General features: G+C 44.5%; 2 protein-coding genes across 2 annotated transcripts in view; one reads left to right on the forward strand and one right to left on the reverse strand.

Moving 5' to 3' along the window:
- The window catches only part of NECAB3 (N-terminal EF-hand calcium binding protein 3), an 89,450-nt gene that overhangs the window by 9,506 nt on the left and 55,143 nt on the right, over positions 1 to 24,801 (reverse strand). The window contains exons 6-9 of the mRNA XM_035122948.3: positions 6,980 to 7,116; positions 5,353 to 5,474; positions 3,356 to 3,435; positions 773 to 829 (exon numbers count right to left, since the gene is read on the reverse strand). Of these exons, the coding sequence (XP_034978839.2) occupies positions 773 to 829; positions 3,356 to 3,435; positions 5,353 to 5,474; positions 6,980 to 7,116 (396 nt within the window). The remainder of the gene's footprint in view (positions 1 to 772; positions 830 to 3,355; positions 3,436 to 5,352; positions 5,475 to 6,979; positions 7,117 to 24,801) is intronic.
- Positions 20,875 to 22,122, forward strand: ACTL10 (actin like 10). The gene has a single exon (XM_088674520.1). It carries the CDS (start codon positions 20,875 to 20,877, stop codon positions 21,991 to 21,993), a length of 1,119 nt encoding a protein of 372 aa, XP_088530646.1. The 3' UTR covers positions 21,994 to 22,122.

Genomic DNA, 24,801 nt, shown 5'->3' on the forward strand with positions numbered 1-24,801 from the left:
AGCCCATTTATTTATCTCTTAAAGAGAATTTGTTGTACTGAAGCAACAGGATGCTTTAATCCACTGTAATTGTGCCAACCTACCATATTTTTCCTTCAGTAGGACACACTTTTTTCCTCCTCAAGAGTAAGGGGAAATCTCTGTGCGTCCTATGGAGCGGATGCAATGGCTCCAGCAGCGGGAACCCTCAGCTGCCGCTGCAATCCGAGCAGAGGGATGCCTCTGCTGCCGAGCCAGTGCCTTTCCCAACTGCAGGCTCCGATCCCTGCTCTTGCTAGTGGCAGAGGTGGGCAGCTGCAGAGGCGGGGGTGCTCCTTTTGGCCACTTGGCCGACCCCCCCCCCCCCGCCTCTGCCACTAGCAAGAGCAGGGATTGGAGCCTGTGGTCGGGAGAGACAAAGTGCTATGCTGTGCCTCTCCCAAATGCAGGCTCTGATCTCTTGAGACCATCAGAGGCGGGGGCGGGGCAGAGAAAGAGCACCCAAAAGGTCTCCTTTCACCTGCTTCTCCATTGCCTTATCCACCTCTGTAGCTGCCTGCCTCTGCCCCTCGCAAGAGCAGGGATAGGAGGGTTGGGTAGAGACACAGTGCTACGCTGTGTTTCTCCCGAATGCAGGCTCTGATCTCTTGCGAGCGGCAGAGGCGGGCAGCGGCAGAGGTAGACAGGTGTCTTAGGGAAGCCACCAGTATATTAATAGTATCCCAAGCACATTGGCTGAAGGATTTGCTCATTTTGATTATCAAATAAATGGAACAGTCACAATTAAACTTACAGAAGAATCTCTTCCTTTGCAGACCACATCATCTTTCAGAGGTTCCAGCCTTGGACTCTGAATAGACAGAAATGCACAATTATTGCAAAAGGAGGAAAATGAATGTCAAAGTGTGAAATGTATCATTGATTTAATGACTGCCCTTTTTTGCCAGCATTCACAGTTGTTACAAACCAAGACTTGGCTGTCATAGAAGCAGTGCTTTCTTTCTGGGGGTACATAGGGGTATGCATACCCCTAAACATTTTGTGAATCTTTGTACTTTTGTCCATTTACGGTATCTATTTTCCCCGGTTTGAACAATAAAATGGGTTTCTTGAGTCAATATGAGAGTACCCCTAAACTTTATTCTTTTAGGAAAGAAAACTGCATAGAAGTATGTCAGAGCAAAAAAACCCGGTAGGTTGGCCTGATGCAATGTAATATATGAGAAGAAGCACGACAGACTAAGAACAGGGCTCTTCAGATTTGGAATCCCACTCCCTTTAGGGTCTTGCCTGTGTGCATTTGAGCTCTTCCCAGAAGCAAAACCAGCCATTTTTATTGGTATCCAGACATAAACCAGTGGGAGTTTTAGCAGTTGGCTATTTGATGTCTCATGGAATGTGTTACGAATGAGTGTAATGTGTAGGAATTACTTGATCAGGGTAACATCAGATGGTATTTCATACGTATGGAACTCTCTTAAGAGACCACACACCATAGGCAGAACCTTCCTATCTCTGGACACAATGATTTTCAACAGAGGCAGTTCACACTTTCAGCTGCAAATGATGAGCATGCATATATGAATCAGCTCCAAGGTAATGAGGATGAAATTTCATTATCTCATCAGCAGAGAAGTCCCGTCTTCTTTCATAGGCGGAACGGTAAAAAAACCCGAGGAAGTGAGTCAAATGGTATATAGGAACCTATGTCATAGGAGCCTAGGAAGCCTGCCTTATACTGAGTCAGGCCACTGGCCCATCTCACTCAGTAGTGTACACTGACTGGCAGCAGCTGTCTGGGATTTCAGGTAGGAGACATACCTGTAGATGCTGGGGATTGTACCTGGCACCTTCTGCATGCAAAGCAGATGTCCTGCTACTAAGATATGGTCCTTTTCCAGAAAGATTGGAAAGTGGAAAGAACAAAATTTTCTGACATGTTAATATATGCATTAATGTATTGTGTGGCATAAACTTTTGTGGACAACGGTTGACTTCGCTGAGCTTATGCCATAATGAATTTGTTAGTCTTTAAGCATAGCTGTCAAATTCTCCCTTTTTTAAAGGGAAATTCCCTTATGCTGAATAGGCTTCCTCGTGAGAAAAGGGAAAACTTGACAGCTATGCTTTAAGATACCACAAGACCTCCCCCCCCCTTTTTTTTGCAGCAGGTTAACATAGCTACCGTTCTGGAATATTTCACAGTAAACACCCTAAAGATACTCCTTAGTTCCCTGTTTCATTCTAGGATTTTGGCTAGGTTCAATTTCAGCAGAAAGAATATGGACCTTAATATAAGCTGTGAGAATGTGTCACCTCCCTCTGAAGTGTAAAGCATTATTTATACATTCTTTAGACAAGGGACTCCTAGCACCATAAACAATTCTATAAAAACTTTTATTCCTTTGTCTTCACCCTGGGAAGAAAACCATTTTGTTTAAGGACAGAACTTTATTTAGGATTTTTACTGCCACTTTGTTTTGAAATATATATGATGCTGTACATTGAACAGACTCTGGTTGGATCCAGACTACACCTCCCACAGACAGAAAGGCTCCTTTCAGCCTTTGTGAGGCAACAGAGGGATTCTGCTGGGAGGTGGAGGGAGGCAACATTTGCCAATTCACTCGGTCCTCCAGGGTTCACCCAACCCTCTGAAACAGTGTGGGAGGTGGTGGTGCGGGTTACAGGGGGGTGGCCAGGAGTCACCTACCCTCTTCCACAACCAGGAGCAATATCTAGATCTCCAACTCATAATGTATTAGGCAGGCATTGCATGTACATATATTTGAAACACATCAGAGTCACAAAATGAGGCCCAGCATACATAAGCCATTTACATTTCAGACTTGGTTGGTTAATATCGGTTGCTTTGGTTAATGCAATAAACCTTATAAGGAAGGTTGCAATATTTCTATTGACACTTGGCTTCTGTACTTCCCCCTCTTACTATAACTACATATCTTAGGGTCCCTTGACTGGTAATTGTGACAGTTTAAAACTAGCTTAAAGATGGGTTTAAAGCATAATCTACTAAGAAAAGGTACAAAGGTGGGGCCTAATTGGGGGGGGGGGTGTCAAATTTTCTAAACTCTTGCCGGTAGGCAAGTTGACTTTGAGAGGCTGGGAAAGTAATGCCTGATTATAGGGTTTTATGCTCAAAGATTCCCTGGTCGAAGGATAGAGAATTCAGTCAGATATGTCTAGGGAGAACCTGAACTGCCCCAACAGAAGGTGATGTTAAAGTGAATTAAGTTGTATTTTGGACCAGATCCAAATGCCCTGGGAAGCAGCCAGGTTCTTGGGAAAATGCATCTCTGTTCTACACAGAATCTCCACCATGTATTATTACTACCAGTTCCATCTGTTGGCCCACCTTACATTCCAGTTTGTCAATAAGCTGCTGTAGTTGGTCGATCTCAGCTGTCCACTGGCTGTCAGTTTCCACACAGACACCTGGATGCAATGGGGGAAAGGGAGAAGCCGGAGATGAAATCATGCAGTGTCTCCTCCTGCCTGTAGTTCAGCGGATAGGGAGGACTTCTGTAGTGCCAGCAGACAGGTGGATGGCATGGCAAACCTTCACTCCTTCATTTTAGCACAAATAAGGCAGGTCTATTTGTTTGTTATTCCTCCTTGACCCTGTGGCATTGCCCACTCCAGCCCACAAAGGAAGGCAATGCTCTCTCTCTCTCCCTCCCTCCCTCCGCATAATGGTTTTCTACAACTTTGACCTGAACCCCCCCCCCAAAGGGGGTGGATCGCAGTCTCTTGGGAGTTGGCCACCCCTGCCTTAGAATAATATGCTCTGTGCTGCAACACAGACAGGACCTCTGCCTGGAAAATAGCCACGACCACTTCTGATAGGTTTCCATGTGTGAGTGTACTTTCTTAACACTGCCGCTGTTGTGTTGAAAACTGTAACATGGGAGAGCCCTGGCCTGTTGTTGGCTCACAGATCAGAAATGGGCTTTCAAGCTATTTCCAGGCTTGTTTGAATGATGCCTCAGGGCCTAACTAGATGTTACATGGACTGAGTGGTTGCCACTGATTGATGTCTGCCCCATGTGTCTCCCTGGTAAGAGACTTGCATGGTGTGACACCCAGCATTCCCCCACCCTTGAAAGCAGTAGTAGTGGGAGAATGCAGAAAGTGATGATATCATGTCAGGTGTTTCTTTTACTTGACATTACTTTGGAGATGTGGGCTGGAGGCAGTTCCTTGTAGTTCCTAGAAGTAGCCCAGCCTCGTGGGCTATTTTGATAAGTGGGTGTGGCCACCTACCTGTCAGTCACCTGACTGCACAGTGCTAAGGTTAGAGATAAGCCACTGTTGCTGCCTTTTACAGTATTACTAAAGAGCAAGCAGGGGGCTTATCTCCAGTCTTAGTGCTGTGGAGATTAGCACTAGGACTGGAGATTCGCCTCTGCCAGTAAAAGGATAGTTAAAGGCGGCAGCAGAGGCTTATCTCTGATCTTAGGGCTGTAGTACAGTCAAAGGTCTACTTAGGCCCTGATTTGCAGCAATTCATTAGAAAGAAAGGCACAGTGTTTCTTGTTATGAAGGCATTAAGTGTGCCTACCTTTTGGTGTACCTCTTGTATCCCTCGTGTACACCACTTAGAAACGGCAGTATTAAGTGCTGTATAAATTATTAAAATAGGTAAATAAATAATTTGTGTCCCTCGCATGCTGACTTCAGCATCAAATGGCGACTTACATGAATAAGCCCCCGTGTATCAAACTCTGTACCTAGAATTTCCATATAACTTTTCATGACCATGCTTTTTTCGAAACACAGCACACACCAAGTCGCCAGATCATTGAGCAATCAAGGCCCTGTTCATGTGTTCGCTCACATGGAGGACACTAACATGTAGCAACAGGAGAGGGGCTGTGCTTCAAGTCCTGTTCTCGATGCGTGGAGTCCTTATGCATGCATGAGTGGTTGAATGTTTCATTTGCATCAGGACCCTTTATTAGAAGCATGGTCCTGCTCTGCTGCTAGATGTGAGCACTCTACATGGGAGTAAACATGTAAACATGTTTTACTATGTTTTTATATGTGCTGTAAGCAGCCCAGAGTGGCTAGATGGACGGGATCTAATAATAATAATAATAATAATAATAATAATAATAATAATAATAATAATGTCAATAGCGCTCAAGTGATGAGAAACCAGGTGATGCCTACGGCTGTATGCACCAGGCCATTGTTGACGGTGGCCAGGGAATTTGAACAATACTTTGTTACTGCATTCAGACATTTTTATACCCTATTTTTCCAGAAGCCACCCCTCTGCTTCTGGCAGTGAAGCAGCCAGCCTCATATCAATGTGAAGTCTGACAAGAGGGATGGGAAACCTGCCAGTACCTGTGGTGAGCATCCCTGAATAAGGATCTGTCGGAGACAAGCAGATGTTCTTCTGAGCTCTACGGCCACATCTTTTAGCAGTGCGTGGACCAACAAAAGCTTCTGATTTGGTAACATCATTCCTGAAAAGCACAAAATGAGATGATGATGATGATGATGATGATGGCGGCGACAATCTTATTTTTTTCTTCTTTTTTTAAAATCAATTTTTATTAGATTTTCACTTACAAATCAATCATATCAAACCAATTATTCCAAATTATACAAATATATATCTATTAAACCAAATATTATGCCAAATTATAAAATTTTTGCTTCCCCATGCTTCAAATTCTGAGGGTTTCGAATATCTATAATTGCCGCCATTCTAATCAGACAATCTTATTATTTTTTCAATGTATTACCTGCCCTTCACCATCAGGTCCCAGATCAGGTTGCAACAATTTAAAATTCAATATTAAAAACAGTTAAATTACAGATAGCGTAAAGAGATGTATCTTCAGCATTCACCCAAAACTGTGTGATGAAGGCGGCAGACACACACAGCTGCCAGAGAATGTCTTCTCCCAGGACACCCCCCCCCAAAAAAAAACCTCTGAAGGAGGTGGAACCAATAGGGCCTCCTCTGCTGTTCTTAACACCCAGGAGGGACTGTAGGGAAAGAGGTAGTCCAGGCATCAGCCCTCCAGATGTTTTGGACTACAATTCCCACCTTCCCCGACCGCTGGTCCTGATAGCTAGGGATCATGGGAGTTGTAGGCTAAAACATCTGGAGGGCCGCAGTTTGGGGATGCCTGAGGTAGTCTTTCAGGTATTAGGGGCCTAAGTCATTTAGGGGTTTAAACATAGTATTAACACCTTAAACTGGGCCTGGAAATGAACTGCCACCCAAAGCAGCTGTTTTAAAATAGGGGTTATATGAGTTCTAAAGAGAATCATAGCCAGCAATACATGCCTAAGAGTCACTTCTGCTGTGTGAGTTTCTGCAAACAAGGCCCCTCATTCTTCATGGCACAAAGGAGACATATCCTAAGAACACTCTTGGTCTAAAATCTGTGGGGGCTTTTTCTAAAGCATTGTATTATTTACTAGTACTGTAATTCTGAAAAATTCAAGGATACGAAAAGTGGTATTCGCTTTGGGAGATCGGATCTAATATGAATGAAATATTGGTTCCTCTCAGTTCCTGTGGGTTGCTTCTCCCAGGTGGGGATTGCGTATTATTCCTGTCTCTGCAACTGAATGTCTATGTGGCAGCTCCTCTGACCTCCAGAACAGCACTGCAGCATTCAACCAGGCAGGAAATGCAGAAACTGCCCCCAGAAATAGTGGGGACTGGGAGAAACCCCGTGCCAGAATGGGATGCTGGATGTAGACTGCACAATCCACTCCAGTCCTGCCACTGTCCCTATTTGACTTTGTGGGCAGATAAAATATCAGTAGCAAAATAAAGTTCCAGGTGTGGGTGGAGCCTATCCCTCTGGTTTGAGACAAGGATAAGAGGAAGGAAGGAAGGAAGTGCTCTGAGGCCATTATCACATGAAGTGGCATTCCCAGAGAGCCTTTCTCCTCACATTTTGGTGGCGCCTTTGCATCTCTTTCCCATTCCCCCAGCCATTTCTTGTACCTTTCTCGGCCAGCCTGTTCTTCAATGGTGTCTGCAGCACATTCCAGTGAGACCTGCAGGGACTGCAGCTGGTTCATCGTCTCGCGAAGTAGGAAGCGGGTCACAAACTGTTCCATTTTGGAGGAACTCTCATATACCTGGAGGAGCGAGGGCAGGGGGTTGGGGGACACAGGGGGACAGCTCAATACTTCTAAACACTATGTCCCCAGAATTTCTACCATTGCTCTTGCTCTTGAGGGGAAGACACAGTCAGTACCATGCCGCTGCACTCTAACATGTTTTATCCAAGGAATGCCAAATGCATAAATATAAAGGGGAGTCTTCAATATCCTCAGTAACTAAGAGAAAGAAATGCATTGAGATAAGTATTAACTGCTGGGTTACTTTCCATAAATGATGAAAGAGGGGGGCACACAAACAGAAGCTCTGCACTGTTGGGGGGGGTTGGGGGGGGAGGAATTATAATTACAAATCAAACAATGCTCAAAGCATTCTCACATAAAATTAAACCACATATAATCATTAGATCTTTGAAATATTAGCAGGCACATTTGTTTGTTAGTTTCTTTTGAAGTGTTAACTTCCCTGCTGCAATTAAGTTTAAGATTACACACACACACACACACACACACACACACACACACACACACCAGTGGGCTTTGTTCGGTGATAATGAAAATGAATAAATAAGAAGTGCTTTATGCACCAAGCTACGCTGCAAATGACGAGCCTCTGTTTTCACACACAATGGAACAAAGGTGTGTGTGTGTGTTATTTGCCACACTACCAGAGCACAGGTAATAATGCAATATTGTGAAGCTTCTGTTCTCCTCCATTTTTCGGTACAATAAAGATGATCCGCATAAAAAGGCTACTTCATCCATCCAGATAAATTGCTATTGTGAGCACAAATCTATAAGGCCTGACCTGATTATATAATTGTGGATTCAGTCATCTGGCAGAAAAGTTTCCATTGAGAGACTATACTTTTAATCCAATTGTAGGTGTATTAGATGTAACAGTAGCTGTAGGATCCTTGGATAATTGGAACATAGGTTGTGCTGAACAGGTATAAAGTGGGCATTGCAAGTGTTGTTTAAAGCACAGAAGCAATGGCAAAATAAACGTAGTATAGAATCATAGAACTGGAAGGGGTCCCGAGGGTCATCTAGTCCAACCCCCTGCAGTGCAGGAATCTCAACTACAGCATCCATGACAGATGGCCATGGATTAAAGTTTGTTATATCTTATTTTATTAGGATGGGGGCGGGATATAATATGAGCCTTCGATTCTAGCTGAACAGATATAGCACCACATTTATTTTGCATTTCTTAGCTTATTGAAATTTGCCACCTGACTCTGAAACTCTAAAAGGAAGAGTACATTGTGTAAGATGCTGGTGATGGCAAGTATCCATAAATTGCAGGGTGGATTTTGAAAAAGAGAGTCAATCCATCTCCAGAATACCCAAAAGCATTACATTATTAGTGCAATTAGTTGATTAATACCTACGGAGGTTTAGATGGATGTTAAGGGGATCTGTCCTCTGTGGAAGGTCACTCAGATGACAAGTGCTATGACTCAGTGGCAAAAGAAAGGGCCTTTAATCCATGACTGGGCTGAAGTTCCACTCCTGCCGTAGTGCAGTCTTGGCCAAGTCTTGAACTCGGTTCCTCGCTTGTATTGCAGTCAAGCCCTTTGTGGAAGTTTGCGCTGTATTTGCCAGCACAAAATGGAAGCTGAAGAAGGACTGGGCTGTGTGCTTCCTACAGCCAGTCCAACAAAGCAGATGGAGAGGAAGACTAGCAAAAACAGCAGCAGCAACAGCAGCAGCAGCCTTTCAGAACAGTCAAACGCTTTCATGACTACCTGTAAAAGTAGTTTGGTATTATTATTCCCAGGGCTTTTTTCAGACGGTACTCACCAGAACTCAGTTCTGGTACCTCTCAGGCACCTTTGCCATTCTAAGAGAACGAGGGAGGTGTTCTTAGTGAGTTCCAACACCTCTTTTTCCAGAAAAACAGCATTGATTATTCCCATATTGCGGCAGGATGTGTGTGTGTGTGTGGGGGGGGTTAGTATGAGAGAGGCCTGCCCAAGAATCCTACCCAATGAATTCATGGCAGGGGCAAGATTTGAAGCAGGGAGTTCCTGGCTTCTCAATGAGCCTCCTTGCCCACAATACTACACAAGCTCTCAGTAGTGGACTTTCCTGACTTATCCTGAGGGTGTCATTTGCATGGACCGACAAAACTAGTCCTCTGGACCACACATTTTTGTTTTTCCCCCTGAACCACACATATTTGGTTCAACCTCTATCTTTGTCTTTTGCTCAATGGTGGTCTCAGCTATTTATTTTCGTTAGGGAATGTTTTTTTTACCCGGCTCTTCAACCAAAAAGGATTCCTTGGGCAGTTTACAAATCACTAAATAAAAAAACCCAGGCAGCCCCTGTCTCTGAGGTTACAATGTAAAAACACATGACACTGAAGGAAAATGGATTGGAAGGGAGGAGGAAATAAGCAAACTCAAGTTCGAGTTCTTACTTACATGTTGTTCTAATGAATAGTGTTGGTGTGGAATGAGTTGTAGAATGCACCTCTACAGAGCCCTCCAGTGGTAAAAATGGGAATAAGAGTTGTTGTGGCTGATGGGAGCCCTAATGCAGGCACCCCCAAACTTGGCCCTCCAGATGTTTTGGACTACAATTCCCATCTTCCCCGACCACTGGTCCTGTTAGCTAGGGGTCATGGGAGTTGTAGGCCAAAAGATCTGGAGGGCCACAGTTTGGGGATGCCTGCCCTAATGCATGGGTAGGCAAACTAAGGCCCGGGGCCCAGATCCGGCCCAATCGCCTTCTAAATCCAGCCTGTGAATGGTCCAGGAATCAGTGTGTTTTTACATGAGTAGAATGTGTGCTTTTATTTTTAAAAGCATCTCTGGGTTATTTGTGGGGCATAGGAATTCGTTCATTTTTTTCTTCAAAATATAGTCCGGCCCCCAACAAGGTCTGAGGGATAGTGGACCGGCCCCCTGCTGAAAATGTTTGCTGACCCCTGGCCTAATGCAATGGAAACCTGCAAATGTTTCTGAAAGACATTCCCCCATCCCTGGCCATTGGCCAGGCTGGCTGGGGCTGATGGAGGTTGTAATTCAGCCACAGGTTTGTGATCTCTGGTTTAAAGGCCTCCATAAATTAAATGTAACACTACTCAGTTGGTAGAGCATGAGACTCTTAATCTCAGGGTCAGGGGCTCAAGCCCCACATTGGGCAAAAAGATTCCTGCATTGCAGGGGATTGGACTAGAGGACCCTTGGAGTCCCTTCCAACTCTACTGTTCTATGATTCTGCTACTAATAAAAATAAGAATTTATGGCCCACCCTTTGCCCTAAGGTCCTAGGGTGGGTCACAACAATTTAAAACCAAATACAATCACCAGAATAAGCCAAGTCCTAAAATATGCATCTCAAGTGTCAAAGCCCAGGTTTAAGAGGTGCTCACAGGTCAGCACACCTCTCGAAGCATACAATGTCGCTAAGATTTCCTAAAATACTATATACCTAATTGAGGAGCTACAAACTTCTGTAATCGATTGGTTTACTAAAAGCAAGACTGTTGTCTGAAACCAATCCTAAAACATTGTCCTGTTTGTGTCTGCCATCCCCAGTTCAGCTGTTCACTGGTGGTGGGATGTTTGATTACAGGAGCCACCATGCAGCCTGACGCAGACAGAACCATTTTTGTGTAGGAGATAAATTACCAAGTAGCATAAGGAGGCAATGAATAATTAGATACAAAAAGGGGGGCTCATAAATTAAAGAACAGGAAAGATGCCAGAACTGCACACAATAAGCTGATAGGGGGAAAAAAGTGAGGGGCCATTTTACCAAGGTAAGTATCACCCCACTGCAATTTCTATGAGATACTCCATCAGCTGACAGCATCCGCCTGGTTGCTACTCTTGAACAATGCACTTCCATTTCCATTGAAAGGGAGGAAGAGGGATTTTTTTTATTCATTAAGAGCCAGCACACTGCAGATTAGCAAAAGGCAAACTCCAGTGTACATCCTCTGGCCACAGGAGCTTCCCCCTCCTGTTCCTTTTCGCTTCATAAATATGCTAATTTCCCCTTTCTTCTGCATTCCTTCTTCTTTCAAAATTCCATTTCGCAGAGACATGATGAATCTACTTTCCAGCTATCTCTGCTTTGCAAAATTATCTTGGAGAAACAATCATGCAGTGGGGTGGAGAATCTGTCTGTTTGGATGTTTCTAAACAGGGGCTTAATATTGCAAGGAGATCATTTAGATGTTGGATGATTGTTAAGTTGTTGTTTTTTTAAAAAAACTTATCTGATTTTTGCTGTAAAGGGTACATCCAGGTTAAATGGGTGAGAAATGCAGGCTGGCATTTTGGTGCCAACCACATCTGGAAGACCCTTTCCCTCATAAATGGAGATAAAGCAACAAAGAAGATGAAAAGCAAGAAAAATGCAGTGATTAGGTCAGATCTGGTCACATCAGGTTAGGTTTATTCAATTTATAAATCACTTCCCACTAAAGTGGTTTACAACCAGTAAAAAAAATACAACACAAAACTAAATAAAGAACAAAAAAACAGATTCAACAGCACAATACTGTTATCATTAAAGGTAAAGGTAAAGGGGTCCTTGACCATCAGGTCCAGTCGTGTCCGACTCTGGGGTTGCGACGCTCATCTCGCTCTATAGGCCGAGGGAGCTGGTATTTGTCCGCAGACAGCTTCCGGGTCATGTGGCCAGCATGACAAAGCTACTTCTGGCGAACCAAAGCAGCACACGGAAACGCCGTTTACCTTCCCGCCGGAGCGGTCCCTATTAATCTACTTGCACTTTGATGTGCTTTCAAACTGCTTGGTGGGCAGGAGCTGGGGCCGAGCAATGGGAGCTCACCCCGTTTGCAGGGATTCGAACCGCCAACCTTCTGATCAGCAAGCCCTAGACTCTGTGGTTTACCCCACAGCGCCACCTGGGTCCTACTGTTATCATTAGTGCCTTCCCAAATGTCCAAGAAAAAAAGATGTCATTGCCTGTCACTGAAACAATGACATGGTTGGTGCCACACAGACCTCCTTAGAGAGAGCTTTCCATAAATGGGGTGAATGCTACAGAGAATTCCTGTTCTCTTGTTGCCACCCTCCAATTCTCTCTCAAAGGGGTCACACAGAAAAGGACTGCAGATGATTATCTCAGGGTCCAGAGAGGTTCAGGTGGAGACAGGAAGTTGTTTAGGTATGGCGATCCTAAGTTGTGTAAGGCTTTCAGGGTCAAAAACAGCACACTGTGAAGTGATGCTGGGCCCAACACAGACCTTCTAAACCAGAGGAAGTCCGTGCAGTGCTCTCCAAACACTGGACTACAATTTCCTATCAGCTCTTATCACTGGCCATGCCCGATGGAGGTTGATAAGGTTGCAGTTCCATAACATCTGGAGAACTCCATGTGGTCTGCTCAGTTCAAATATATTCCTGTTCCCTGGTTGTTGTGGTTCAGTGACAGAGAACAAAGGGCAAAAGGAAAGGAAAGATCCCAGCCACTGGTGACTTGCAAGGTCTCAGCTGTATATCTCTCAGCTATTGTAAGATTGGCCTAGGAACTTGGATGACATCACAATAGCACCTGGTGTTAATCTCCCAGCCACAGGAGGGGCTGGTAGCAACATTAGCATAGCTGCTTCCCCAGGAGGAGAGCCACTACCTTGGTGGCATGATGGGGAATAACATCTCCCACAGAAAAATTAAGAAAAATAAGGCTGATAAGTCTGCAGACCAGGATAAGGACAAAAGGGGGATTTTAATCTGCTTGAAAAAAGACAAGTCCACTGTAAGTACCAGTCGATTAGTTGCTCCCCATATCCTCCCCCCAAAAAACACCACAAGCTGAGGGTACCCCCCTACATACCCTCTTTCTGCAGTCTTGTACAACTGGATATAATACACATCCCCCCCCTTCACAAAGTTTCTCTCCTGCCAAGCTATTTCTACATGCAGAGATTGTGCCATAATGGCTGACAAGACTAGCAGTAGCGAATGTGTTGCCCTCCAGATATTACGGGACTACAATTCCCACCATCCTTGACCATGTTACCTGGGGAGTAATTGCTCAACAGCACTTGGAGAGCATCATCTTGGCTACCCGTGAACTAGACCCAGGGACCACAGTGTCACCGCCATCTGAAAAGAGACCTGGGAGTGAGTATTCTCAGCACTGCCATCCCAACTGTGGGAGGCTTTCCCCGGAAAAAAAGCCACCCAGGGCCTACTTTGCTGTCCATTCAGCACCAAAAACCTTCAAAAACCTTTTCAGGCTTTTCAGACTTCACTGCAGCCTTGTTTCTGGTCCCAAAGGTCATAACTGTGGGTCCTTCACACATACCCCTCTCTCCCCTGCCCCCTCCATGTAGGTTGGTGGTGTCACATTCTATAAGTGGTGCTGGTGATCTTCAAAAATATTGGAGAGGTTTCCATTTATGGTGGCATAATTGTTCTTTCCATCAGGGTTTCTTTTCTGGCATGTTGCCAAGCAGCTTCATTATTAATCAGCTAGTATTTTGAAATGTTGCACTACCCTCGCCCCTGTGCACGCTTTTTCTTCTACCAAAAAACCCTCCTCGCTTTTGTGAAAGATCTGGAATGGATCATTTGTGTGGCATTGTGTAAGCACTGTCTCAGTTTTTGTGTGGAAGGGTTGAGAGACGCCTGTTTTGCTTCCCCCTGACCACTGCAAGCTGTCGGCATGCAAGCTCTGTTCAGAGGAGGGATATATACAGGGTGAGTCTTTTAAAAGAGGCCCCTTGGAACATGTGTACTCTGTATCCACGGGGCCCCTTTTAAAGGACTCACCCTGTATATGGCAAAAGGAGTCAATTGCACTGAGTCAATGCACTGCCCATGACTTCAATGATTAGCTGCAGACAAAATTCCATCACATTAACAAGGTTCACCATAGTTCAGGCAGACATGCAGATCCTCTTCTAATCTCCTATCCTCCCACAATATTCCAGCACAACAGGCATTAAAATAAAAAACGATAAAAGCTGTGAAACGTCTATCTCAGTGCACACGCTCGTAACTCTGACATTTGCTGAGGGACACAAGGGTACTTGAAGGATATAACTACAGCAGTGGCACTCTTCTCATGAGGGCCCAACTCACCCTTAGTTTGGAAAGCAAAACCGCAAAGTCACTCTCTAATAACTGTGGCGTGTGAGCAAAAGTGCAGGCAATCAAGCTACACATTAACTCCTTAAAAAGCCGGGTCAAATAGCAACAGTGCCATGATAAATGGCAAGTGTGGAAAGGACCTAATTCTTCTCAGTCAGCTCTCGAGAAGAGACATCTATTGACCATCCAAAGGAATGGTCAACCAATGAAGCTGAAGATGAGAGATTTGCAACAGACAAAAGGAAATCCTACTTCACACAACATTTCACTAAATGGTGTATTAAACAAGATGTGGAGGTGGCTAACAATGTAAGAACATTAAGAAGAGCCTGCTGGATCAGGCCAATGGCCTGATATGAACGGTAACATATCTTTGCTCCTAATCTCTAGGTTATAGAGATTACAGGGATTTCCTGCTAGTGAGACCTAGAGATTCTTCTGCACCACACACACACACACACACACACACACACACACCAGTTTCCTGTGATGGTAATGACACAATTTATTTAGTTTTGCAGTTTCACACTTTTGCTGCTTTGTCCTTGCTGTTCCTGCAACTATTTCTTCATGGAGCACCACATTCCCTATTTCACTCCAAGTCTCTCTTCTTTCCCAAATTTTGAATGCAATCAACCTTAAGAGGGAACACTATAAAGAAAAGAGACTAAGCTTCCTCAGTTCCACTAGTGCAGGGGTCGGCAAGGCTTACCGGGCATGGTCTGGATCACTCCCACGGAGATCCTCTGTGGGCCGGGCCGCTGAGCATGATACTGGAAATTGTGTCTGCGAATGTCCGTGGCACCAGAAATCGCTTCTGCACATGCCCAGACGCCAAAAATCATGCCTGCGCAAAAGCGATTTTCGGTGTCTGGCATGTGCAGAAGCAATTTCTGGTGCCACGGAAGAGAGACTCTGTGCCACGCTGTGTCAGTTTAGTGCAGCGCGCGGGGACTCGCCGAGCGGGTGGTTCGGTTCGGGGGGGGGGGGCGATTCATGGGCCGGTTAAACGGGCTGCTTCCGGCCCATGGGGCGCAGGTTGGGGACCCCTGCACTAGTGCATTAGATTTTATTACTACTGAACACAACTGATTACAGTAAATCACCCACTGATTTACCAGTAGATCCCAGTCTACCTCTTGCCCACCCCTACCCTAGATCTGCCCCACCCTTCTAGGGCCCATGCCCCACTCAGGACAACTTTAAAATCACAATACTACTATATATATATATTAAAAATGCAACATTAAAGATCTGTTTAAAAAACAATGGCAGTGTTAACAGATAAAAAATGACCTTCATAGTATTTAGCAGGCAAAAATGTGCCAGGATAAAAATGTCTTTACCAGCTAGCTACCAAATCACAATTCATAGAACAAGGTGGGATATTGCTGCAGTCACTTAGAAGCCCCAATCTCTTGCTGTCATCAACTGTGCCTCCACCTCCAGAGGGACACAGAGAAGGGCAGGTTGGATTGAAAGATGATGATGATAATGATGATGATGATGATAATTTATGCCCTGCCCATCTGTTTCCCATAGGTGGCGATCCCATAGGTACACTGGACATTTAGGGCTTTAAACACTTTTAATTGTGCCAAGAAACAAAAGGGCACTCAAACGGGCACTCAGTGAGGATGCTGCAGGATAGACCATGCAACAAACACAGTCCCTCTGGTGCCCACTAACAACCTTGTTGCTGCATTCTGGGTCAGCTGCAGCACCCAGAGACTCTTCTGTTCAATGGTAGCCACAGCAAGAGTCACATGAGAGGAAGCCAACAGTGTTTGAATATCTGTCAGGAGGCAATAGCTGAGACTATGAGGTCCAATCAAGTGCTTGACTCAGGGTGCAGAAATGGATCAGGGAGAATTCTTGTGCTTGAGGGAGGAATGTTTCAGTTTATTAGGAAGATTCTGTTTTGCTTACAGGTCAAGTTAGTCCTGCTTCCTCCTCTTGGAAAATTGTCTCATGGCTCCAAAGTCCTCCCCCTCTTCACTCTCCCCCTGGGGAGCAGGGTAAATTTTTGTGGCCGGCAAGAGCCAAGGGGCTACCGTGGAGGCAGTCCCAGCCCCTTATTGCCGTTTCCTTCAGCAGCCCGACGGGGAGGAGGAGATGGCGACAACCAACTGCGGAGGATTCTCACAATGTTTTTCTTGGTGGAGGCTGAAAAGACAGGGGCCAACGCAGACGGAGACTCCACGGTTGCCAAAAATAAAACCAAATATTGGTACACCATACATCCGGTAGTAGGCCTGAGAGGACCACCTGGACTGTGATCAGCAGACATTGCCAGATCAAGGGTACAGAAACAAAAACCTCCAGGACACGGGAAGGCAATAAACCAAGCTGAGCATCTCAAAAAGGCTGGTCACCTTTAGTGTGTGCTTGAAAGTGGGGCGAGAACAAGGGCCTGTTCTCACGTGCTGCTATCATGCCGATTACAAGGGCAATGTGAGGTTAAAGTAAGGCTTAATGGGTTAAGGCAGAGATGAGGAACCTTGGGTTTCTCCAGATGTTGTATTCTGACTACCATCAGCCCCAGCCAGCAACAATGCCAGCATGGCCAATGGTCAGGGATGATGAGAATTATAGTCCAGCAACAACTGGAGGGACACAGGTTCTGTTCCCGGGTTGGATAATTATCATTGTACAATATTAATGCACAAGCATGCTAGAATCATTTGGGCAATCAAGCCCATCATCGTAAGAGGCAAGCTACACAGGTTCCTTGAGGCTGTCAGCCAAGAAACAGGTATGGCCCTCCTAGAAAATCCAGCAGACACCATCCAAAGAATCCAGAAGAGAAATAGCTGTAAGATGTTGCACCAGCAATTGCTGATTGGGAACTAACAGTTGTAACATTGCTGAATGAAGAATAATAATAATAGGGAGAGGCCCCAATTCACCTCTCACTCTTAACTATAAGCTATGAGCATTTTGCTTCCTTTGGGAGCCTTCATGTTGGTGCCTCATGAGGGAATCAGGTTGTTGTGGGTTCCAAAGCCTGAAAACAGTGGAACAATTGAGGAGAATTCAGTGGCAAGTGGGAAGGCATTTCCACAGCTCCTGTGGCTTTATTGGGTGTTTTGGAGGGAGAATCATATACACAGAATACCTGTTTACAGAGTACCTGCAAGGACGTCAAAGATTAACAGTTTCTCAGCTCCAGTCCTAGCAGGGACTTTAAGAACAGGCCTCCCTCTCATCCTCTGAAGGGCCAGTCAACTGATTACAGCATTTATTGAGAAATAACGATGTATTCTGAAGAAAAAAAATGGCATGTAGCTTGGGACTACAAGGGCACGGTGCTCCAAAATCACATCCATACTCAGCTCAGATACCACCAATTCACATTTCCATAGGCTTTTATAGTTTGGGAATTCTTATGCTACTGGATATTAGCCATGAGAAGTCAAACAGAACTTCCAAGGTTAGAGGTGGGATATATTTGATTTTTCTGGATGCTGTTGACAAACAACAGGGTGCCCCTGTTATATTATGTCTGGCCTGTGGGCTTGAAATACAGAATTTGCCATATAGCAGGTCGCACTATTTGTCATTCTAGTCTAGTACCGTCTACTGACTGGTGGTGGCTCTCCAGGGTTTCAGGCAGAAGAGGTCTTTCCCATCTGCTATTTGATGGCTTTAACTGGAGATGCCAGGGATGGAGCACGATAGTCACGCCGTACCACTGATTTATGGTTGCTACCCAGAAAGCTTCCCAAAGCATCTCGCTGGCCTTTGCTGGGGACTAGGTGGACCCTTTGTCCATCTAGGCAATCCTTATGGTCATGGTGGATAAGGCTATCAGTGGCTGCTGTTCATGATTGTTACATATTACCTTTGCTACCGTAGGTGGCAAGCCACTGTGTGCCATTTGCCAGAGCTGTCTGGGCCAAGGAGCAAGAGAGGGCTACTTCATTTACGTCCTGCTTGCAGGGATCCCAAAGGCATCTGGTTGGCCACTGTGAGACCAGCATACGGAACTAGACGAGCCATTGGCCTGATCCAGCAGGCTCTTCTTACATTCTTATATTGTCTATATGTGATTCTTTTTACAAGGAAATCATTTCAATATGTTAAGTGCAGAAATTAAAACACATTGTTGTGACAGGTATGTTGCTGAATGACAACATATGCAAAAATGTCATGTGTAAGAAGCCTGTAATCTTCACAAAACATAAATATCCTCCATGCTTCTTTCTTTTGAGGCTCTTCTGTGGGTCCCTTTGCCCTCTGAGGTTAGATGGGTGGTAAATGGAATAGGACCCTTTTCAATTGCAGAGCCCAGTCTATGGAATGCCCTCCTTGCAGAAGCGTGTATTTTAGCTCCAGATGGAGACTTTTAAATCAATAATAGTAAAATTGCGCAGTTATTTCCCCATTTTTATAACTGATTTTCATTTTACGGTATCATTCTGCTGGGATTTATTGACTTTATACTTATTTCTAATCATCTGCAGTTTTTGTTTGTTTAATGGTCTGAGAGGTCATGATGATGTTTCAGAAATGAAGCTAAACATATTTCGGCTCTGGATGAGAGACCACCTGGAAACCTCACAAACAATGCTTTGAGCTTTGTGAAGAAAAGGAGGGGTACAATCCAAAATGAATAAACACAGCCAATGCTACTTGGATTTGACATCAATGCAGAGCCCACTCCCTTCAAAAGATTTTCAAGGGGGGAGATTGTGGCCTTCCAGAGTGTTGGCGATGTTGCCTGGGCATAATGGGAGCTGGGGCTCAACGCCTGAGGGGGCCACAGATCACACACTGCTGCATTGCAACTGCATTGCCATGGAACTACGCATAACAGAACCCAATGAAGTCACAAGAGAAGGAAATCCATGTTAGGAAGAGAAACCACAACAGGTTCTAAGAATTCCCATCAAAGCTGGGCATTTCCTTCCTTTGGCCATCTCATTCAGGACCTCCCCACTGTCATGCTAAAGTTTTCTAATATCCAGAGGCTCCTCAGATGAGTTAAAGGTAAACAGGAGGAGATATATGACAAGGTATGAAATCGATTCCACTAACCAACAATGGTCAATCTCAGGAAGGGTTATTATTGATTGTCCACTGTAGCACCACATGAGGACATTCTAGTTTATTTTATCTTCATTATTTTGGTAGACGGATGGTGTTTTATGTATGTTCCCTGCCATGGGATCTATGGATAAAGGGCAAGTTATAGCTACAGTATTTTAAATAAATAAAACTCCCAAGAAGCAAGGAAGCTGGGTTTATGGGATGGCAAGGGGCTCTAGCTCCCCAAATATTTTGGGGATGGGGCTGCACCCCCCAATATTGAGGGTGCCGTCACCCCTGCCACCCCCATGCACCCCAGTCTCTGCCCGGCAGCCCAGGAACCAGGCATAGGCTGGGACTAGCAAGCGCAAAGATTGCCCTCCCCATGTCCCACCCCCACCCGGCACATGCTGGGCAGTGTCCCATGAGCACGCCCCCTCAATGTGTAGGGCAAGTTGGCGCCCCTGCCAATAAGGCAACCAGTTTCCATGCAAAACCCATGGAGATGCACCATAAGTGCAACCAAGGAAAGGGCTGGGACCTACTATCTGAGTGGGGATATCAGGATATGAGACCTGTGGGAAGCATGAAATACACACTGGGCAGCTACAAGCTGCACACATGTCTCTGCTATGCCTTTTCGTAGGGCTGTTCATTCACAAAAAAGTGTTTCTTATCCTGTACATTCTAGCACATTTTCCCCATCACCTTTCTAACAGCCATAAAGTCCACCCCCCCCCCAAATAAAAATAGTGTATTGGAAAACATGGGATAATAGCCACTAGTGACATTTAACCTCCACACAAACATATCAGGATGAATGAACAGGCAACAGGCTTTATCTCAGTATCTTATAATAACAATGTCTTTATTTCCACAACACTTTCCTATGTAAGCACACTTGGGGATCTGTAATAAACCATGAATTCTGAAGTAGACATGATAGCATATCATTTGGAATGCATTCCATGTTAAGCTAAGCCATGGTTAACATAAACCAAGGTTTATAAACCAGCTGCAAACCTTGGTTAACACATAAACCAAAGTGCAGGTATGGTGCAGGTATGGTCAATCAGGCTTAACTGTGCTTAAGTTAAATCAAGGTTTATAAACCATGGCTTCATGTTACATGCAAACCAGGTTGTGTTTCTACTACTGAGTGCACATACCAGCACTACCGGTATGTAAGTCCTTAACATCTGTTCAGTCTTGTCTATGCAGTATTAAGGGTTCAGGGTGCTAACAAAAACAGCAATACATCAGTAGTGGTCACGATGGTCACGTCACTTGTTATTTATTTTGAGTCCATGAAGAAACACAAAACCTTGGTGTATTGCAGCACCATGTTTTATCTGATTGCTATGGACTGCAGTGCTGCAACCAAAATGGATCCCAAAGGAACTCACTCCTGTAAGTAACAATTGTGTTGTGTTGAGCACTGCTCCAGTAAGATTGCTCAGATATCCTGACTCTGGTGCTCAACAGGAATCCTACTTTCACTTCAGCAGTTGACTACCAAGGGAATTCACAGCCTCATTCCTTCTTTACTTATGCTTTGGTTTTTTGGCAGGGTGACTAGAGCCTTTATCCCACTCCAATTCTGCCAACATAATTCCACTTCCGCAAAGTCAGAAGAGGGCATCAGGAAAGGTGCAACACTATGGGGAAAGTTGCGATTGTGGTAGACAATGGCAGTGCCTTCAGCCGATCAGGCTTTGCAGGAGAGGAGAGACCAAGGATTTCCATGAAGACAAGATACTTGCCTCCCACCGATCCGGGGACAACTCAGGACAAACATCTATATATTTCTTGTAGTGTCCATGCCAAAGACAGCTCCAGAAGATCCCCAGACCATCCAGTTAGGCATGGCATCATAGTGGACTGGGAGGCTATGGAGAATCTGTGGAGCCATCTCTTCTACTGTGGATTGAGAGTGCCTGTTGAGGAGCATCCTATGTTGATGAGTGACTCTCCCTCCTGCCCTCCTACAAACAGAGAGAAGATGGCAGAGGTGTTTTTTGAGAGCTTTGGTGTCCCAGCTTTACATGTGGCCAACACAGGATTCCTCTCCCTCTGCGCCTGTGGTAGAGTCACTGGACTGACTGTGGAGGCAGGGGCGGGGGTTTCTCATGTCACTCCGATCTACTCTGGGCAAACCTGGAAGGAAGGCACCTACCGACTTGATGTGGCTGGGAGGGCTCTCTGCAAGTACATGCATACCCTACTGCTGGACAGTTCCAATGATCCACACCTTCTTGGGTCCTTGGATAAAAAGATGGTGGCCCGGCTTACAAAACAGTACTGCTATGTGTCCATGGACTATGAAAGGGATCTTCAAGGCAAGGCTTGCCAGGACCCTGTGAGCGTTCAGATCCCTGGCGGGCACTTTTTAATGTTAGACAAAGAACGTATTTGCTGCCCAGAGCCACTCTTCAGGCCACATCTGTTGAGCCAGAACTCCCCGGGACTTCATATCTTGGCTTTCCAAAGTTTGCAGAAGTTTCCAGCAGAGTTTCAAGGAGAGCTCATGCATAATGTTGTATTATCAGGAGGTTCCTCGTTGTTTCCTGGCTTTCCAGAGAGGATGTGCAAGGAACTGCAAGGCTTGCTTCATGGCAGGGGGCACCCTATAAAAATCCTGGCTTCCCCAGCAAGAGGCAAGGCAGCATGGCTTGGGGGCTCTTTGGTGGCCTCACTCAGCTCTTTCAATGGCTTTTGGATGAACAAAGAAGACTATCAAGAGCATGGGGCAGCTTATGTGCATGAGAAATTCAAGTAGGCAAAGAAAATGCTTCGACGAAGATAAGGCAAAAGCATAATGGGGAAGAGAGAAAACAGCAAGAACACAGTGGCTTTCCAAATGCGATTGTATTTTGTATCCAACCAAAATTCGGTGCTTTGTGTCATATTGATTTCTGCTCTCAGCTCTTTCTCCTTGAAATCAATGGGAGTTAAATAAATGGAGGTCTGATTGTGCGCCTAAACTCTCTGTGGAAACAGGTTTTTCTTTAGCAAATGGAAATGGAAATGCGAGAAGAGAAAAATGCACGGCTACCCATCATTTCTACACTCAAATGGAGATAAAAAGAAGTATCATTCATTACAACATGACCAACTTTACGCATTATGCATTCTACTTATCTGATCATTAAAACTTCATACCTGTTGCCAATTTTCTAAAAGAAATGAAGAAATGAAAGCAAAACAAAATCAAACAGTGAGGCCATTAAATCAAATGCAACATAAATGTGGTGCTCCTCTGCAATAGCAGAGAAAGTCAAAATATATTATTATATTATATTATATTATATTCCTTATATATGTAACTACTAGATTTATATTTGTATGAAGATTGCATTGCAGAATCATGGTCTTTCCCATCAGCTGCAAGAAAGAGGGCTCTTTAAAAATAAGGTATCTGTCTGTCACAAGATGTCCTAACTTGATAGCTGAGGACCAAACATAGGCACCTAGAGACAGTCTGCTGTGTTAGGTAACTAACAAAATAAATAAATAAAAATTAGACTTGGTGTGATTAGCATTTGTTATTATTTATTCATTACCTGCCCTTCACCCTAAGGTCCCAGGGCGGGTTGCAACATTACAACACAATATCAAAAACACTTTAAACCAACTTAGAATCACAGAAATAAAGTGGGTCTCTCTCTCTCTCTCTCTCTCTCTCTCTCTCTCTCTCTCTCTCTCTCTCTCTATATATATATATATATGTATATATATATATGTGTGTGTGTGTGTGTATATATATATATATATATATATATATATATATATATATATATATAGTGTCAAAAGCAAGGGCAAGGAGTGTTGGCAGATTCATTCCCTGTCTGCAGCTGGCCCCGGGCGGCAAATGCTAACAAGGAGATGGGTCTTCCTTCAGCATTCTCCAGAAATTATATAGGCCTAAAGAATGTGATATTTCACACACAAAATTCTGTTTGCAGAACATAACTTCCTTTTCCTATTTCAAAATGTATCATGCCATTTACATCTGGGTCCCAGCATCACCTCAATTATCTTCCTCCAAAGCTCAGCCATCAGGGCCCACTGGGAACTGACCAAGGTCCTGATTTGCATTGCTTTGCCCCATTGCTACAATTTCCCCAGCAGGCCCCAAGCCCAGGATGACTGACTGTCATCTATTTTATATGTGAATGGGTTGGGCCTCTGAAAAGAAGCAGGCTTCTGTGCCCATTCCATCTAGTTTGGTCCTATTGCACCTCAACTTTTCTACTACAGTCATTTTTGTCTCTCAGCCCCACTTCTATTTTCAAGTCTATACAAAATGTCTATCGTCATAAAGTGAGACTAGAGATAGGCCAAATTTGTGCACACATGCCTTAATCAAGTCAGAGAAGTGGGTATCCCATTCAAATATCAGGCTCCCTGCTTAGATGTGACCTTTGGGCCATGCCTATTACTATAGGGGAATTGAATCACAGGAAACAGCAGAAATCTATCACACTCCTCTCCTGCTGAGCACATTGAATTATCTCTCCAATAGATTTGTGTCCAAAATAGAATCCAGTGATTCTACTTGTATTATTAAGTTTGAATGCTTTCAGTTCCTATGGAGAAGAGCTATAATCATGAGAGCAGAGACAAAGGATTGTTAAATGTTGAAGACCCCAAAGAGAAGACACTAAGAGCCATTTTCATATGTGGATTTTTTTTGTCTTCCCATGGAGATTTAGTTGTACATGGCTTCAGGGCCTTCTATGTGGTAGCTCCCCCCCTCTGATTGTGGAAGTTTCTCCTCATGGGATGGTGTCTCTTCCCCGTACTGGCATATTTTCACCAACAGCTAAATACAACATTCATTTGTTCAAGTCTTTGGGAAGGGTGATTGGCACAGAATTATCTCTCTCTCCTTGCTGGATTGGCCAAAAATTCAATAAACAAGCAAGTAGTTAGTTTGGGGCCAAATGGAAATTCAGATCTCCCAATAACTTTTTGAAAGTTTAAAAGAAGACATGGGGGTGGGCAGATGAGATTTGAGTCCTGACGCTTAGGGGTCTAACCCTTTTCCTTGCACCATCCCCCCCAATCAAAACACCCACAGGAGAAGAAAAAGGAAAAACAGGTTCCTCATATCTTTCCTTTCCCATCTCCAGCAAGGTTATCAGCTTCATGTCATTCTGATCAGAGAAATGGCTGTCTCCCAGTTTAGACACTGGGTTAGGTGCTTTGATCGACCTTCCAAAAGAAAGAAGAAGAAAAAGATATTGGGAGATCCAGTCATGGCTCACATCAAGTTAGGCCTTCCGTTTCCCCCTAACAAAGCTTGTCTGGATGGTATTGCTCCAAATCAGCCTTTGCCAACCAGACGGCTAGCAAGGACTCAGGGGAGTTGTAGTCTAAAACATCTAGAAGTCGCCAGGTTGCTCTAAATCCCAGGAACATGGTAATAAATATAACCTCCTGCTTAGCAATCAATGCTGTCTCAGCACTGTATTACATAATGGATTGCTGGAAGACAAGCAGCCCCATGTAAATCAATAAAGAACTGTTAGGTCTTAGCATTGTTTTGCTCAACCTTCCCTGAGAGGTGCGGAAGTTCAGAGTA

This window comes from Zootoca vivipara, chromosome 7, assembly GCF_965207765.1.
Source record: "Zootoca vivipara chromosome 7, rZooViv2.hap1.1, whole genome shotgun sequence".
Taxonomy (NCBI): Eukaryota; Metazoa; Chordata; class Lepidosauria; order Squamata; family Lacertidae; genus Zootoca; species Zootoca vivipara.